Source organism: Sceloporus occidentalis, unplaced genomic scaffold, assembly GCF_023333645.1.
Source record: "Sceloporus occidentalis isolate IW3139 unplaced genomic scaffold, rSceOcc1.0.p SCAF_4, whole genome shotgun sequence".
Lineage (NCBI taxonomy): Eukaryota > Metazoa > Chordata > Lepidosauria > Squamata > Phrynosomatidae > Sceloporus > Sceloporus occidentalis.
Genome location: NW_028316984.1, coordinates 137,642,545 through 137,659,870, shown reverse-complemented (window position 1 = coordinate 137,659,870; position 17,326 = coordinate 137,642,545). Strand labels below are relative to the sequence as shown.

At 40.6% G+C, this 17,326-nt stretch overlaps 1 protein-coding gene across 4 annotated transcripts in view; it reads left to right on the top strand.

The window, feature by feature from the left end:
- PLEKHH1 (pleckstrin homology, MyTH4 and FERM domain containing H1) overlaps positions 1-17,068 on the top strand; it is a 74,756-nt gene extending 57,688 nt beyond the window's left edge. For all 4 annotated transcript variants that reach the window (XM_089521712.1, XM_089521710.1, XM_089521709.1 and 1 more), the window contains 9 exons: positions 470-647; positions 1,686-1,841; positions 4,331-4,431; positions 4,952-5,093; positions 7,509-7,651; positions 9,762-9,891; positions 11,346-11,432; positions 12,556-12,702; positions 13,774-17,068. In XM_089521712.1, the coding sequence (XP_089377838.1) occupies positions 470-647; positions 1,686-1,841; positions 4,331-4,431; positions 4,952-5,093; positions 7,509-7,651; positions 9,762-9,891; positions 11,346-11,432; positions 12,556-12,702; positions 13,774-13,968 (1,279 nt within the window). In that variant the 3' untranslated portion in view covers positions 13,969-17,068. The remainder of the gene's footprint in view (positions 1-469; positions 648-1,685; positions 1,842-4,330; positions 4,432-4,951; positions 5,094-7,508; positions 7,652-9,761; positions 9,892-11,345; positions 11,433-12,555; positions 12,703-13,773) is intronic.
- Positions 17,069-17,326: the final 258 nt, after the last annotated feature.

The window sequence follows — 17,326 nt, the reverse complement described above, 5'->3', positions numbered from 1 at the left end:
CTATAGCCAGACAAATAACAACAATGATATCGTCCAGGATGTTCTGGGAATCCTACAGAGGTCCCAGAGGATGGCATTGTCCTTGTGTGTCCAGATACAAAGGCATAGCTAGATGCTTCTCAACTTCCTCTGGTCATCCTCAGACACTAAATGGCCAGCAGGATCCCACAGGAGGAAGATTAATCCTACAGGAGGGGAGAGGGGAGAAAAAATGGAGTTCTGCCTGGGCAGAACTTTATGCTCCATTTTCTCATGCAGGATCTCTTTCCATATTTCATGTTGCATGTGTTTATGAGTCCCCCCAAAAGACTTGCTTTGCTTATTTGGGAAAAAAAATTAATGATACTTTTCATTTAAGAAATCTCAAAGTAGTCTACAACGAAGTGTCTTACAATAAATACAGTTGTTACAGGACAGCTATATAAATACATCTATATCAATAAATCAAATGCTTTGTCTCTGTGATTAGAAGTGAAATAGGCAAGTACGCCATCTACTGTCAGAGGTCAATGCAGCACACTTTGAAAGCTGGAGAGCGAGAAGCCAGACCTTCCCGAATGGAGATTGTGTCCATTTTGCTGAGAAATCCCTATCACCACTCATTCCCCTTCAGCATTCCAGTGCACTTTATGAATGGAACCTACCAGGTAAGACATAAGGCCTAGTAGGGACCATATACTGGCAGTCTTTCAAGTCTGGATCAGTGGCTTACTGTCTGCCATTCAACCTCAAGGGGCATTTTTTGCAGTGAGTAACGCTTGGGTTTATACACATGGAATCTGATACACCTACTCTCTAAAAGTCTTTTTATTGTATCTCTGAAGTCCAAATCATACTGCAGAAATAATCCAGTTTGAGACCTCTGTAACTGTCCTGGCTAAGTGCTAGGGAATCCTGGGAATTATAGGCCCGAGACACACCAGCCAAAAGCAGTGTGCTGGTGCCGAAACTAGGGTTTCAGAGTGCACGGCAACCACACGCTCCAGAACCCTAGTCGGTACGGGCGGCGGTGGCATCATGGCAATGCCCTGTCCACATGGGCACCACCGTGACAACGCCGACGACACACAGCGTCTATAGGTCGCTGCAGATTGCGTACATCAAGAGTGCGCCAATGACACACTAGTGACGTATACAACGCGCCACAAAAAGAACCCTGAAGAACCGGGTTCTTCTTACTGCAGAGGAACGCCACACACTTTGGTGGCTGCAGTGTCCTTCCGCACTTAAAACGGGTGACTGCAGCCTGCCATTTCGAGGCAGTCTGTATTGCCCCATAGTTTATTGTTGCACAAGAAGGCTAAATGTTTCCCAAAACTACAGTTCCAAGAATTCCCTAGCACTGAGCCAGGACAGTTAAAGCATTCTCGAACTGGATTATTTCTGCAGTGTGTTTTGGACCTTACATAAGTAGAAATAACCCTGAATTCTTCCCCTTGCTTAACTATGCTTACAGTAATGGGCAGTTACAGTTCTTTAGTACCTCTGATCACAGATCCTGCAACCTTGCTAGCTGTCATGCAGCAGTATTTGCTTGGGAGACAGACTGGGAAAGGCTCTGTACAAATGTTACATTTATGTCAATCCATTCCTAGTGCATAGTGAAAATATATGCCTATCTATTGTAATGATGGAAAGAATGATTTTGCCTCTCCTTTGTGATCATTTCACCTGTTCCATTTTAGGTGGTTGGCTTTGATGGCTCTTCAACTGTGGATGAGTTTCTGCAGCAGCTGAACCAGGAGACAGGGATGAGGCGGACATCACTCTCTGGATTTTACCTCTTTACAGATGATCCTTCTGGCAGGGATCTAGAGCACTGTCTACAAGGCCCTATGAAGGTGATTGCCCTTAATTCTGTCTCCTGACAAATCTCCCTAATCCTTGTTACAAATACTTGATGATTATAGCTACTGATTAAATTTATAGAGTGGGAACACTAAATGGGTATACTGAATAAATACATTATATATTTCTTCTAATATTTACTGTGTATTTACTATTGACTCCGCCCATGGCAACCCTGCTGATGATATCTCTAAGCCCCCCTGTCCTCTACTGTTCTGTCCAGCTCCTGCAGACCCATACTTATTAATTTAATAGAGTCCCTCCATCTAGCATGCGGTCTTCCTCTCTTTCTTCATCCCTCCACTTTTCCTAGCATTTTTACTTTTTCCAGTGAGTGATGTCATCTCATGATGTATCCAAAGTACAACAGGCTCAGTTTTGCCATCTTGGTTTCCATGGAGATTTCTGGCTTGATCTGTTCTAGGACCCATTTGTTTGTCTTTTTGGCTGTCCACAGAATCCTCAGCACTCTCCTCCAGCACCATATCTCAGATTAATTGATTTTCGTCCTGTCTTCTTTCTTAGCTGTCCAGCTCTCACATCCATATATGATAATGGGAAATACAATGGCTTGTATGATTCTTACTTTTGTGCTGAGTTGAATATCTTTGCATTTTAGGATCTTTTCTAGTTCTTTCATAGCTGCCGTTCCCATTCTTAATCTTCTTCTGACTTCTCTCCCCCCCACTTCCATCCACCATCATCCCGAGGGAGAGAAAGGCAAGCCATCCGGCCTGGAGGGAATGAAAAGGCAGGCCCATCTCCATTGGGCCTGGCCTAGATTATGAAGCAAAGCCCTCCCTCTAGTCCAGTGAGAGAAGAAATGCTGGACTCTCCCCCTTCCCCACCACCACTCCCTTCTCCTTTTGTGTCTTGTCTTTTTAGATTCTAAGCCTGAGGGCAGGGAAGTGTCTAATTAAAAAGATTGTATGTACAGCGCTGTGTAAATCTACAGCACTATATAAATAAAGCTTAATGATAATAATAATTCTTGGCTACTGTCCTTGTTCTTATCAATGTTTGATCCCAGGTATGAAAACTCTTTTACTATTTCTATTTCTTCATTGACTAGTTTGAATTTGTGTAATTTTTCCATGGTCATTATTTTTATTGCCTTTGTCCTTTCCGCCTTTGCACTTTCTTCTTTGATCTTCCTTATTAATTTTTTGAGGTCTGTGAGGTGTTCTGCTAGTATTTTGGTGTCGTCAGCATATCTCAGATTGTTGATATTCCTTCCTCCTATTTTCACTCTTGTGTTCAAGCCTGCTTTTCAGATATGTTCTGCATACAAGTTGACCAAATAGTGTGAAAAGTTGCAGCCTTGCCTGACTCCTTTGCCAGTTGGGAACCATTTTGTTTCTCCATGTGTGTGTGTTGTTGTTATTGTTGCTGTGCATCTTCAAGCAGTTTCCGACCTATGACAACCCTATTATGTAATTTTCTTGGAAAGATTTGTCCAGAAGGTGGTTTTCTTTGCCACTGAAGTTGCGAGTGTGTGACATCCCTAAGGTCACCCAGCAGGTTTCCAGAATCATAGTCCAATGCTCAGACCATTACACCATGCTGGGTCCCACTTTATGTATATACTTTACATAGGGGCACAGGTTCAAATACCTACTTAGACATGATGTTCATTTGGCTTGGGCAAGTCTGGTAACCTGAAGGCTGGATTTCTGCAATGCGCTGTATATTGAGCTACCTCTGTATCAAGTTTGGAAACTTCAGTGAGTTCAAAACATAGCAGCCAGATTAATTACTGGGACATCCAGGAGGGATCACATTACACCAATATTATATAATCTGCTACTCCATTGGCTGCCAGTTAGTTTCTGGGCAAAGTACAAAGTGTTGGTCATTACCTTTAAAGCCCTACGTGTTTTGGGTCCAGATTACCATCTTCCCATATAATCTGTCCTGTACACTCAGGTCCTCTGGCAGATATTTACTCCAGTCAGCCAGTACTAGGTTGGCAACTCTCAGTCACAGAACATTTTCTTCAGCTGCCCTTAGGCTGTGGAATGACTTGCTGGAAGAGATTTGTCAGCGGAATATGCTGTCTGAATTTAAAAGAGCTTTTAAGACATGTCTCTTCTAGCAGGCTTATCCAGATGATTTTTATATTGTGATTTTTAAATAATGAGTTTTAGATGTGGATTGTTTTAATATGTGCACATCTTATTTGTACTTTTAAATTTATGAGTATTTTAACTGATGTTGTTTGTTTATTAATTGTTGTTGTTCCACACCTCGATTAATGGGGAAGAGGCGGGTAACACATTATCATCATCATCACTACCACAAGGTTTTTGTGCCAGCCTAACTTCTTGGAAGAAAAAAATGTGATGAAATGCTATTGTTAAAAATTTAAATGTCCAGTTTAACCCAATGTCTCAGAATATTTTCCTATGCCTTTTTAAATATATGCCTTATGAATTTTCTGAATCACTTCAGCCTTTCCCCACCTCTTTTATCTATTTTTAAGGTATGTGACATCATTTCAAAATGGGAGCAAGCTTTGAAAGAACTGAATCCTGGAAAATATGAAGGTGGCACAAGAATAGTGAAACTAACCTATAAAAACAGGTACTGTCCACTGTTGGCAATGATTTTTATTGCATCAGTCCAATTGTAAACTCATATGTTGATGATTATAGACTCAAGGGTTATACGGATCCACTGTATCCCAGGTTTATTTTTTCTTCTTTATTTAACTAGAACTGAATTAGAGTAAATTCTTATACAAATTCAAGTTCATAATCTACTAATTATAATTTTTAAAACATTGTTATTAATGTTATTTGTTATCGGGGATCAGGGATTGGACTGGATGGCCCTTGTGGTCTCTTCCAGCTCTATGATTCCAGGGCTCAATATTATAGAATTCTGGGGTGTGTAGTTTTTTTTAGATATTTAGCCTTCTCTGCCAGAGAGCTCTGGTACAACAAAAAATACTACAAATCCCAGGAATCCATAGGATAGAGCCATGGCATTAAAACCAGTGTCAAACTGCATTATTTCTGCAGTGCAGATACAGCCGTAGTGCCCGATATTGTGCATGTAAAGGATTTTTTAAAATTTATTTCAACATTTTTCTTTAATTTAGATTGTATTTCCGAAGCCAAGCAAAAGGTGAGACAGACCGAGAGCGCTTATTGCTGGCTTTCCAGATTAATGGTGAAATAATCAGTGGGAGATTCCCTGTCAATAAGGAGCTGGCTCTAGAAATGGCAGCTTTGATGGCTCAGGTGAACATTCATACCATTTTGCTTATATCATCAAGGAGCACTGGAATAACTGACAGACCTTGAAAAAATAAGTTTTTTGGACTGTAACTTCCAAAATACCCCAACCAACATTGACCATTTGGGAGTTGTAGCACCCAGAAACTTACTTCTCCAAACTCTGCACCTTTTTCAAGGGAGTAAAACATTTCCAAATGCTAGAGAAACATCAAATAATGGTGGAATGCTTATTGTTGTGGCCATAACAAAGTATCCTACTCCTTTCACTACCCCACTACAACACTACAAGGTGACTCTGGGTGACAGCCTTTTTATCTGAGTAGGAGATAGGGGGGATTGTATAATACCACTGCATAGTACAAAGAAGGAAGATAAAAGAATTGAGGGGAAAGGAAGAAAAAGGCCTAAATTCTATTACTAGTGCCAACTAGAGTCCACTCATTAAATCTGTTGCTGAATAATAAGTCATCCCTTATATAAATCTCATTGATTCAATGAGTCTACTGTAGTTAGGACTGCAGTAGTAATTGGATTTAGGCCAAGGTAGGAATTGTGTGGCTCTCCAGATGATGATCTACTGCTATGCCCAGCATCCCTCACTGTTGCTTAGGTCTACTCAAAAGTGGCAGTTCAACAACATCTGGAAAGCCTCTGTCTCTTATTTAGACCAGAAGGGCCAACTTCACAGGGAAATGAAGAAGATAGTAGCAGCACCCTGTCACAATCCTGGCCAGAGCATAGTATGAGGATCATTGAGACTTTTACTAGATATGGCAGTGCAGCTTATCCCCATCAATCTGCCCACTCATATTTAAAGTAGAACGGAATGGCTTATTCATATGAAGAGAATTGGGGAGAGGGAAGTGATACCTACCGTACAGTGAACTGTTTTATGCAATTTGTCTTATCCCCATATACTTCTCCTATGGATAATGGCCTGACAGCTTTTTTAAAAAACAACAGCAGAGCTGACAAAAGGCAAGGCATGGTATTGAGGTAGGTTTTGCTCCCCTCCCCTTGTATTCTGCCCAGGATGTAGTTAAAGGGTGGGGGTGGGGATTGGAAATTGTCCATCAAATCTGCCCCCAAAATGAAAATTTCCTTTAGTTCCCAATCTTTTAACATTGCAGAGAATGAGCTAATGAGAATTCCTCATACCTGGAAGGCTTATATTTGCTGTGTTTGCTTTTTCTTGGAAACTCTGCCCCTTCTCTTTGAATGCCCAAACTGTATTTCTGAATACTCTTCTGAAGTTTTAAGTTACTACAGTGCTATAAGTATGGGGACAGAAGTCAAATTTCATGTGGGGAGAGGATTATTTGAGGACAATAGCTTCATTTTATTTCCCCTTCCCCATAGATACACCCCATACTCTGTTTTATACATCAATGGTAGGAGGCACATATATGACAATCCTGTCACAGCTATGAGACCTGAGGGTCTTGGAGCACAAGGCAAGCTGAGAACCTCAGAGGTGGGAACAGTAGGAATATTTAACCAATTACAAGTGAAGCAGAGTAGCACAGGAGAACAGCATGCTTTTCTAAAGCCAGGTATGGTTGTTCATGTCTCCCATAACACATAAGACTGCAAAGAAATAAATGAACTGTGGTGCCTTCATTGTCTCATTATTTGATACCTTAAAATTACCTTACAAGATAGAATAGATATAACAACAACATAGGGTTTTGTGTCATGTTTTTTGCCTATCAATGGATCTAGTAGACCAAGGTACAAACAAATCCTGATCTAAGTAATCCAAGTAATTGCATTCCAAGTAATCAGTCATAAATCAGACATGATCAACTATGACCATCATGTTCCTAGACTATAGCTTCTGTCAGCCTTAGCCAGCTCACCAACTCAGTGGTGAGGGACATTGGGAATTGTGATCTTAACATCTTCTGACCCACCCTTACTCTAATACCAGTTCCCCAATTTAGTTCTGATGGGAATATTACCAAAACAAGGCCACTGAGAAATAAGAAAGAAGTATCAACTCACTGGGAGGGACCCCAGGATCTGCATGAATCCAAAGGTGATCCAAAGCAAACACATCTAAAAGTCATCTGAGAGCTGGAACTGTTCAGTGGTTACAGAATGTTAGGACAGTAAATAGAAATAGTAGAGAGGAATTGGAATGGAATGAAATATCCTGGAAGGGGAAACGTCTAGATTACCACCTAAACAAGAGCAATCCTCACTGCAATATTCTGTTGAAGTTTCATGTGTTGATCTGAATATAATGTTTAGATGCTGGTATGGATCTTTCTGATTTCTCTTGGTTTTACTGGATACATACCTTTCTTTATGTATGCACATAAACACACACAAAAAAAATATCTTCACAAAAAGCCACATTTGTTTTACTATATTTCAATATATTTTTCCCTATCTCTCTTGGACTTTTCCTCTAAGGTGGAATATGGTGACTTGGATCGACCGGTACAATCAAGCCCCGGGGGGTCATCCCCTTCCAAAACGCAACATCTTCTCCAGCAGGTCCTGGACAAATTCTACCCCAAGCGCTACAAACACAGTACTTCTTCTGAACAGCTAAGGTAAGAATAAGTATAGCTGAATGCATTCTGCTGTATTGAGGTTGGGCAAAGTGCAAGCCTAGACATGTTGTGAGATTGTCATTTGCATCAGCCCTTGCCATAACCAATGGTGAAGAATGCTGAGCCCAACAATATTCTGAGGGATGCATTGCCTACTCCTGTGCTTTGATAGAGCTTTACTTTTGTTGCTATGTGCTTTCAAGTTGACTCCAAGTTATGGCAACTCTATCCTAGGGTTTTCTTGGCAAGATTTGTTTGGAGGTGGGTCGCCATTGCCTTCCTCTAAGGCAAAGAAAGTGTGGCCCGTTACAGACCGCCCCTTAGGGGCGGCCTGTCGGCACACCTTTCCCCGCCGGATCGGGGCCTCAGTGGCTAGAGCGGCAGCCGCTAAGGCCCCGATCCGCCGCTTTTCGGGCTGCAGGGAAGCGGCAAAAGGCCCCTGGAAAGGGGTGTCCTTGGGGCTTCAAGCCCCAAGGACACCCCGCGGCAGCGGGGAGAAGGAGAAAGGGGCCATTTGGCCCCTTTCTCCTTTGGTCCGCTGGGCGCAGCCGTCTGAAGGCTGCGCCCAGCGGACCAAACGAGGAAGGAGCTCCGAAATGGAGCTCCTTCCGGGGTCGCAGAAAGGGCGCCCTAGGCGCCCTGCCGCAACCCCAATACGTCACAACCACACCGCCTCGTTTGGAGGCGGCGCAGCCATGACGTATCGATGACGGCGGCCGTGTAGAACGGCTGCTGCCATTTTGTGCACGCACAGCGCGCACTAGGGTTAGGGCAGTGCGGAAGCACCGCACCGCCTTAACCCTAGTACGCGCTCCGCGCGTACTTTTAAGCCCATGTGTAACGGGCCTGTGATTTGCCTGTGTGTGTGTGTGTGTCTTCATGTTCCTGCCTTCAAGTTGCCTGTCAATTTACAGTGATTTCATGATTTCACAGGGGTTTTTTAGGTAAGAAATACTCAGAGGTGGTTTTGCCAGTTTTTTCCTAGGAAATAACCTAAGCAGCTGGCATTTGTTGCTAGTCTTCCATCCAGCATCTGATTCTGCTTAGTTTCCAAGATCATATGGGATCTGGTGCCTTTATTAAGGTGTAAATTCAGTTCTTAGTCCCAAGCAAAGTAGATTCGTTGAATCAATGGCAACTTGCTCAGTCAATACTTACATAAGTTCCATTAATTCTTCTGTAATTGAGCCCGCAAGAAAAAAAACAGAGATACATCTCCAAACACTCAGTAAATGGACAAAATTGGGCTCCCCCCCAAAAAAAAAAACCCAAACTGTCATCCCCTGAGCTCTAAAAAATGTGTCTCCCTTTTTTTTTTTTGTGGGTTCCATTGGGTGTTGTCCAGTTTTTGTCTCTTCTACTGTAACTGAGACAAACATTTGGGGACAAACAAGTGGCCTGAATAAGCCACTTCTAGTGTACAAAATCCTGACAGAGCACCTTATATGATTAATTACATAATTTGCTCCATCGACTTAACTAATGGAGGTTAATATTCTAATCAAAATAGATGTGTATATATGTCCTTAGATGCTTAGTACTCACTTTATGAATTCAAACTCTCAAAATACTTAGTGAGTTTCTTATTAAGCTATTCTATGCCAGTTGTCCTAAATGCTTTCCTATGATACACTAAAGATATTTACTTTACAGTGATTTTTTTGTACTGTTAGATGGTGTTTTTTCCTTTTTTGTTGCCTCATGTTTTTCATTTTATTTCAAAATAAAATGGCATGCCAATAATGTTCTTCTTTCTTATGCTTCCTCTGAAAGCTGGCATTTCTTTTAGGGCCAGGGAGCAGGGGGGAAGGGGGGCATGTTGAAAGCTTCACACATGAGAGTAATGTCTATCTTATTTTCAGACTTGTATACCTGATAAATTGTAGACATCTAAATTATAAACAAAAGTTCAATGGGATTTTAAAAACGATATTGTAATATCTGTCTAGTGGCTTGTGTATGATTTGCATCAATTTGCTATAAAATTTAATCAATTATTATTTTCAAAAGCATTAAGGTAATTCCTTTAGGATGACAGATGCAACTTTAATATGGTAATGTTTACTAGTCTTTCTTTTAAAATTACGGCAAACTAATATTATTCCTCTAGGCGGCTGGCTGACCGATTAGCTACAAAGTGGATGGTTCTGCAAGGGTGTTCTCTGCAAGAATGTGTTCGAATCTATTTGACTGTGGCTCGGAAATGGCCTCTTTTTGGAGCCAAACTGTTTACTGCTAAGGTAATGGGAACAGGAACTCTGTTGGCACATACTAGCTGAAATCCTACATTACAAAGTATAATGGAAAAGTTCTGCAGGTGGAACTATGCTACGGCTCCCCTTTCACCACCCCCACTCTGCAGCCATTCAGTAACTGTTGGGGAGCAGGAGGGGCTGGAGAAGCATCTGGCTGTGTCGCTATAAACAGACACAGACTGATGATATCATCTGCCAAGGTCTGCCAGGGTCCTCTGACAGTCTCGGTGTATGACGTAATTATTCTATATCTGGCTGTGAGGACTATTCACCAACACATTGCTATTGGATCTTGGCCTTTATTTGAATCTCATTACTCAGAGTGGCCCTGTACAGACGGGCCCTTTGCAGCATCATGACGACATGCTAAGGTTGCCTCAGGGTGGCGTGTGCACATGCCCTGCAACCCTAGCACATTGCCATGACACCATAGCTGTGTGGCACCGTCCAGACGGCACACACAGCTATAATGTCACTACTGCGCAGCATCCAAATGGGTCCACACAGCAGCAACATGCTCATGCCACCAGCAGTTTGCGACGGAGCAAAAAGGAGCCGCTTTTCGGCTCTCCTTTTTTTGCACAACCACACCACGCAATTTGGTTGCTGTGGCGTGACAATGCGAAAAAGAGAGGTGGCTGCCAGCCACCTCTTTCTGGTGGTCTGTACTCTGCCAGTATTTGCTTTGGAAGCATTCGTATGCACATAGTCAACAGATGTACATTAATGCATCATTAGAAATTTTTAAAAAGTGTTTTCAATAAGTAGAGTGTCTTACAGTTCTATCAGCCTTGGGTAATTTCAATTTCATTCTAAAGCTAATAACATTTTAAAGTTAATAACAGAGGATGAGATATTGTGAGTTGCAAGTCTGTGAAATCTTGACAAAGTTGAATCTAAATCTGACAATTTTTCTAAGTAAGAGAAGATTTTTTGATATTTTTTTTTACTCTTAGCAACATGTTTGAGAGTAGCTTCAGGAAATACTAGCCGTGCTATATTTCGTTATTATTTGGGGGCTGGGTGGGAGCCTTTTTTTAAAAAAATGGTGCATTAAATTGATGTTTGGTTGAGAAAGTGCTAATGCATTAACACAAAGTAGGGATAAAACAGATACAATCTATTTACTTTACTTCATCAAAGTCAGTGTAACTTCGTTTGACTTGGTGGGCTGCAATGCCAAAATCTCAGTGTAGTCTAGTACAACATTTAGGCTCTCTTATCTTGTCTTAAAAACTTTTCTAATATTAAAACCAGGAGGCATTTCCCTAGAAAGAAAGTCCTGTTCTCTGTGATTCAAACTCTCAACAGATACCATCATAAACTGAATAGTCACTGATTGCTGTAAGTGCCCTAGTTGACTCAGAGAGCTATCAGTTGTTATCACTTGTCCTTAATATCATGGCATTATAAGGAATTGTTGTATCTAATTTTTCCAGCCTGTCCTACCTTCTCCCTTGGAAGATGCTCCATTATGGATAGCTGTGAATGAAGATGGAATCAGTATACTGGAATATAACACTTTGGTATGATTGGCCAAGGAATTTGGATTCTTCTCTCTAGAAGTATATTTCAATAATTGTTCACATAGAAGTTGGACATAAACTTATTTTCATGACTCTGATTACCAAATTATTTGTTTTATTTAGTTAAAGTCAGGTGGATATACTGAATCCAGAAAAATACATTACAGAATTTCTCATTCTCAAGAAAGGTAGTGGCAACTAGGGCAATTAACAGAAAAGGCTATTCTAGATATGCACATAAGGTCAGCTTCTGATTTGATAACTGCTCCAACTTGGAGAGTGCTCCTGTATTCATAACATAATACCATTCCACTGGTAGTCATTGTTATCTCCTTTGAGAAATTCAAGCTGACAGACTTTCCCAAAGCTATCAGTGGACTGATTTTGGTGTTTCATACTTTGTGCTCCAATGCCCATTCTCATGTATGAACATATACACATGATGATGTGAGCCATACTGCTCTTATATGCCAGAACAAATTTCCCCTTCACTTTTTGCATGGGCTCATGACTGCAACAGCACAGTGGTTGAATTTTATAGTGCCATAAAATCTTTTTCCTCCATAAGCAGATTACTCTATTAAGATCACTTAGAGCTTCAACTTGCTTCTTCTAAGGGAAGCACACAATGTGATTACTTAGGCATGGATAGAGACGTGAAGATTTTTGTGTCAGGAAATCAATACTGACCTTCACAATTTGTTTCGTTTTTGTTCTGTGTCTTCAGCATACAACAAGAACCTTGCCACAGGATTTTCTTAGCAAGAGTTCCTTAGAGAGGGGGCTTGCCATCGCTTTCCTCTTAAGACTGAGAAAGTGTGACTTGCTCAAGGTCACCCTATGGGTTTCCATGGCTAAGCAGGAATCCAAACTTGATATATACTAGGAGTTACTCCTTCCAACCTATATTTTTTATACACATGGACATCTTAATAAAAAAAACATAATGTAGCAATCAACCCTTAACTAGGTCTCTTAAGTATATGGCACCAATATTTTGTATGTGTGGCTCTGTTATAGAATATAGGTACCAATCTTATACATCTGATTCATGTTTTAAAAGCATGTAGTAGAGGAAGGGGAAGGCGAGTCTCTACTTGTCTGTCTTTTGTTTTTTATGCAGCACCTAAAATTGGCTTACTCATACTCTTCTGTGCTGACCTTTGGAGGCTATCATGACGACTTTATGATTGTAGTCAGTCAAATGAAGGAGAGATGTTCTAACAAAGCCAGTCCTGAAAAACTACTTTTTACAATGGCAGCTGTAAAGGTGAGTCTTTAAGCAGAGGCTGGATGGCCATCTGTCGGGTATGCTTTGACTGAGATTTCCTGCATGGCAGGGGGTTGGACAGGATGGCCCTTGTGGTCTCTTCCAACTCTACGATTCTATGATTCTAAGCAAAACTAACAAATGAAACCCCTTTTTGTTAAGCAAAAATGACTGTGAAGTTTAAAAATAGCTGTGAGTCTAAAGCAAAACATAAGGGGAAAATTCCTTTTTATTAAGCAAAAATGAATCGGAATTTTAGACGGACAGTATCTGTTTCCCCTTCTCAACATGGACAGCAAAGAATGACATAATATATTGTCTATCAAGTAGACAAAGTTATTGTCATTCTTCTAGACAAATCCCAGACTCTAATATGTTCCACAGGACTTACGGATAGACATTTATTTTAGTTAGATGGTCCTCTTCTTCTTTTATTCCTGGCTTATAAATGTTGCTCATCCTGAGCTGTTGTGTAAAGCTATGTATCTAAATTAAATTACTGATTCAAAATAAGAATGCAGGGGTTTCATTCTGTGTTTTAAAAGAATAGCCTAGGACTTGCCATACTTCTTTGTGCCCTAATTTCTGTTTTATTGACATGACAGCAATATATTTACTTGCAATTCTTATTAATTGCCCTTGCAACTTTATTATGCAAACTTCTCTGTGGGACATGGCATTTGCCCAAAAATGTTTACAGACCATTTATGTTCATAAACCATGTGTATCAGATAGCTTTCAGAAAGGGGCACACTTCATCCTTGAAATCTTCTCCACATCGACCCACAGCATTTCTACCAGGTTTCAGGGACTCTCCCTTACTCTCAGTATCTGAAGTAGGTTTCCCAGATCTTGGAGCCTGGCAGTCCATACCCAGGGTGAAGGGGAAGAAATTTGGAGCTAATACATCAGCTTGAAAGTTCTCTCTTTCTCTGTGTGCTTGCAGCTGCAGACTGCTTTGCAGTGGCTACTGTAGAGTATTTTCAGTTAAAGCAGAGCCTGGATACATTTGTGGTAGAGCCAAGAATGTTAATGTTAATTGAATTTTTATCCCTTTCACTTTCCCAATAGATTGTTGAGGTGACTCTCCTTATTGCCAGCTATATTAATTACTGTTCTTCAATGCCACACCTGTCTCCTGCATCACCTGCTCAGATCATCAGTTCACCATGGAGTGCATCATCTACTAAGAAGCTCATGGAACTTGAAAGCAGGTCTTTCTTTCCTTCACTGCCCCGGACCACTAAGGGACCTACCTTGCTGTAAAAACTATTCTAAGTGCCCTTCAGGGTTGTCTTGCACACTGTGAACTGAAAAATGCTGTGATTTCAATGGTTATGTGCCCTGTTAACCAGGCAGACTCCAGGTCTACCTCTCTGATGAAGTGCAACATTCCTAATAGCTTGTTTAAAGCTGATACTCTTTCTTCTTTAAGAATCAGAGCTAGAAAAGGGAGGTGTTATCTTTTATATTCCCCACTCCCACATTCTCCACTCCCCTGTACTTTCTATCTTAAGATTTGCATTACCTCTTGACCACTTCAAACATGCACTCACTTCTTTAAGGAGCTTCACAAGTTCAAACCTCTCAGCCTGCATTTATATTGAAGTTATTTTCACAACTTGTTTATATATTAGAGTTGCTCACTAATTTTCATCCACTAGATATTGCATATTTCCTCAGATAACATCTACTGCTAAAATCTTTATAGCAACCTAACCTCTGAATGATATTGGCCTAAATACAGTTGCTAACCCCAATTAGACTTCGTCCAGTAAATCAGTGGGATTTATTTAAACTTTGACTTACCAGTTTCCAATTAATCCCTAGGATCTACTCTACTTGGGGCATGCAGTTGGATTTAGGTCCTTATGTTCCCATTCATATTCTCAACTATTAATTCACTTCTTACTATATCTATGCTTATCCACTCTTAACTTCTTAAACAGGAAGCTTGATTTAGGGTATCTGTCACTTGACTGTCTAACTTTATTCTCCACTTTTCTCTATTTATCTAAAGATTCTGGTTTTTCCATTTTGTTTCACTTTCTTGTTCCCAGAAGCAAGCTAGGTAAATGACTTTAGATTGCATTTGTATAGCATTATATAATGCCCAATGTAGTATGAGACCATCTTACAACAATACACTTATCTCAGTGGATGCCAACAGTATTATAAATGTCACACATGCTGGATTAGAGACTTCACATAAAATAGTTGGCAACTGCTATGTGTACATCTGTATGTACAATCAGGTTGCCTGTCGAGCCCATGAATTTCATAGAGTGTTCAAAGGCAAGGAATACTCAAGAGGTAGTTTGCCAATTTGTTTGCCAATTATCACTATACTGAGTGACATGTTGTTGCTTTTAAAGAGAGACATGGGAAAGCAAATTGATAGATAACTCCTACCCACCCAACAGCCTGCATTTTCATGCCTGCATAATCTTTAGTACTCTGAGAAAGAGGGGCAGGGCAAAAACTGGCCTTCAAAGAGAAAGCCTAGAAGAGAAAATAGATAGCCTGAGGATTTTCCTCTACCATCAGTGATTTTTCTACAAGCATGCTGAATTTGGGGATATGGTTGGAAGGACTTGAGACAGATTAGAGAAGTACAGACCCTCAAAACAATTTTTGTTTGTCTGCAGTGTCCCCACTACATTTTATTCTATGCACAATAAGCACCTCACCCATAAACTCTCCTACATGTGTCTCTACAGACATACAGTTCTGAGACACAATTTTAATGTTTACTCCTCCTTTTAGCTTTTATATATTAATGGCACAATCATGTTACTCAACTACTCATACTCATTTATGAAACATAAATGTGAATCAGGGTGGGCAGCTTGTAGCCCTCCAGATGTTGTTAGACCATTGGTTATGCATCTAACTCTGTCTAAGCTGGCTAAAGCTAATGGAAGATACAATCCCAACAACATATGGACAGCAAAATGTTATCCAGTCCACCCTGGATGCTGCTGCTAAATTGTGCTCATAGAGCCTGCATGGAGACTGGTGGTATGTAGGAAAAATGCACCTCTGGCCCCTGGAGTGTAGGCCAATGTGAGCTGAAGGTTGGCCTATCACTGTTTTGACAGATAAGCAAAAAACTGAACTTAGTTTTCAACAGGAGTTAAGCAGTTAAAAAAAAAAGTCATCACATACTATATCAAATGTGTGTAGGGGCACACATAAAAGATGGATGCATGTCTCTAACCAAGCAGCTGTACTTAACAAGTACTGTTGAAGAAATCAATGTGAACATTGTGAGCAAATGGGCTATGGTTGCCTAAATGATCTGCCATTTTAAAGTGTCCAGTTTTTCAGCCACCATTGTGGACAAAAGATGAGGAAATGCAGCATATGATGTCACATCAAGAGTAATACTGTAGCTCACAAGAAGGAAATGGTCATGCGGATTCTGCTTCCAGCTGTGATCTCATCTACCCCTTAATATAGTGGTCAAGATCCTTCATCAGAAGACGAAAGCTATAGAGATGTAACTGCATCTCCTGATGCTACTCCCTCAAATCTACCTTTTAAGCAGTGTAGCTCACCCCAAAATGGCCTTTTCCATGTTGCTGGAAGTAAGGGAATGTGAGCAGACATGTTCATCTCTTTTCCAAAAGCTGGACATACAACAGTCATCCTGTTATTGGAAAAGAGCTGGATGCCTCCCTGCTCATTCCCCTGCTCTTCAGCAGCACAGAAATGCCCATGTTGGGAGGAGTGTAGTGCTTAAAAGGTAGGCTTTGTAGAGATGTTTGGTTGTTACGTGGTTAATAGAGACTTCCTACCTTCACAATGACCATAAAAGTGAACTGTAATTAAGTAAGTCAGAATTCTGCCATCATAATTCATGAACACAATGCTACCCATAATTTCAGCACTATGAAGTAAACATATCAGTATGTTAATGGGAAGGAAAGACCTTAGGTGGAATGTGAGAAAGCTTTAAGGAACCTGCCATATTTAAAAGAAAGCTAAGATTTCAATCAAATCGAACTTCCGGGGTAGTAATTCCCACTAAGGGAGTTGCTTCCAACCTAATGTCCAAGACTGCTTGAAGAATACACTGTTAGTTTCAGAATTATATAAAGCAGAGGTGGGCAACTGACTGGGTTTGGGAACAACATCCCCTGCCAGACAGAGAGCATATTGGAGAGCCATATATCCCTGCAAGATGGCAGAGGAATGCACACCCAGATCCTTTTTAAAAAAAATATTATATAAATATGCCCTCTTCTAGTTTAGACAAATTCCAGTTTAGTTTTGGTTTGAAAAAGTCTCACCTGAGCAAAAAGCAGCTAGGTCAGGAGATAAAAACATGGCAAAATTGCTGCTTACACCTTCAAGCTGGAGGGGGGGGGGGGGGTAGTATATATTTTTAATTAAAAAGCTGGGTTTTTTTTTATCATTAAAGTGCCTGAAAAACATAATTGGGGGACTATATGTTGACAGTAGGCGCACCCCTGATAGGATATCTAGAACACATGTGAAATAAAATGTGTGTCCCACGTACTCAGGTCAGAAAAATAAAACAAGGGGTCAGGGATATACAGGAAAAGGGATTCATGTTCAATATTTGCCTAAGGATGATAAGAGCAGTTTAGCAATAAAG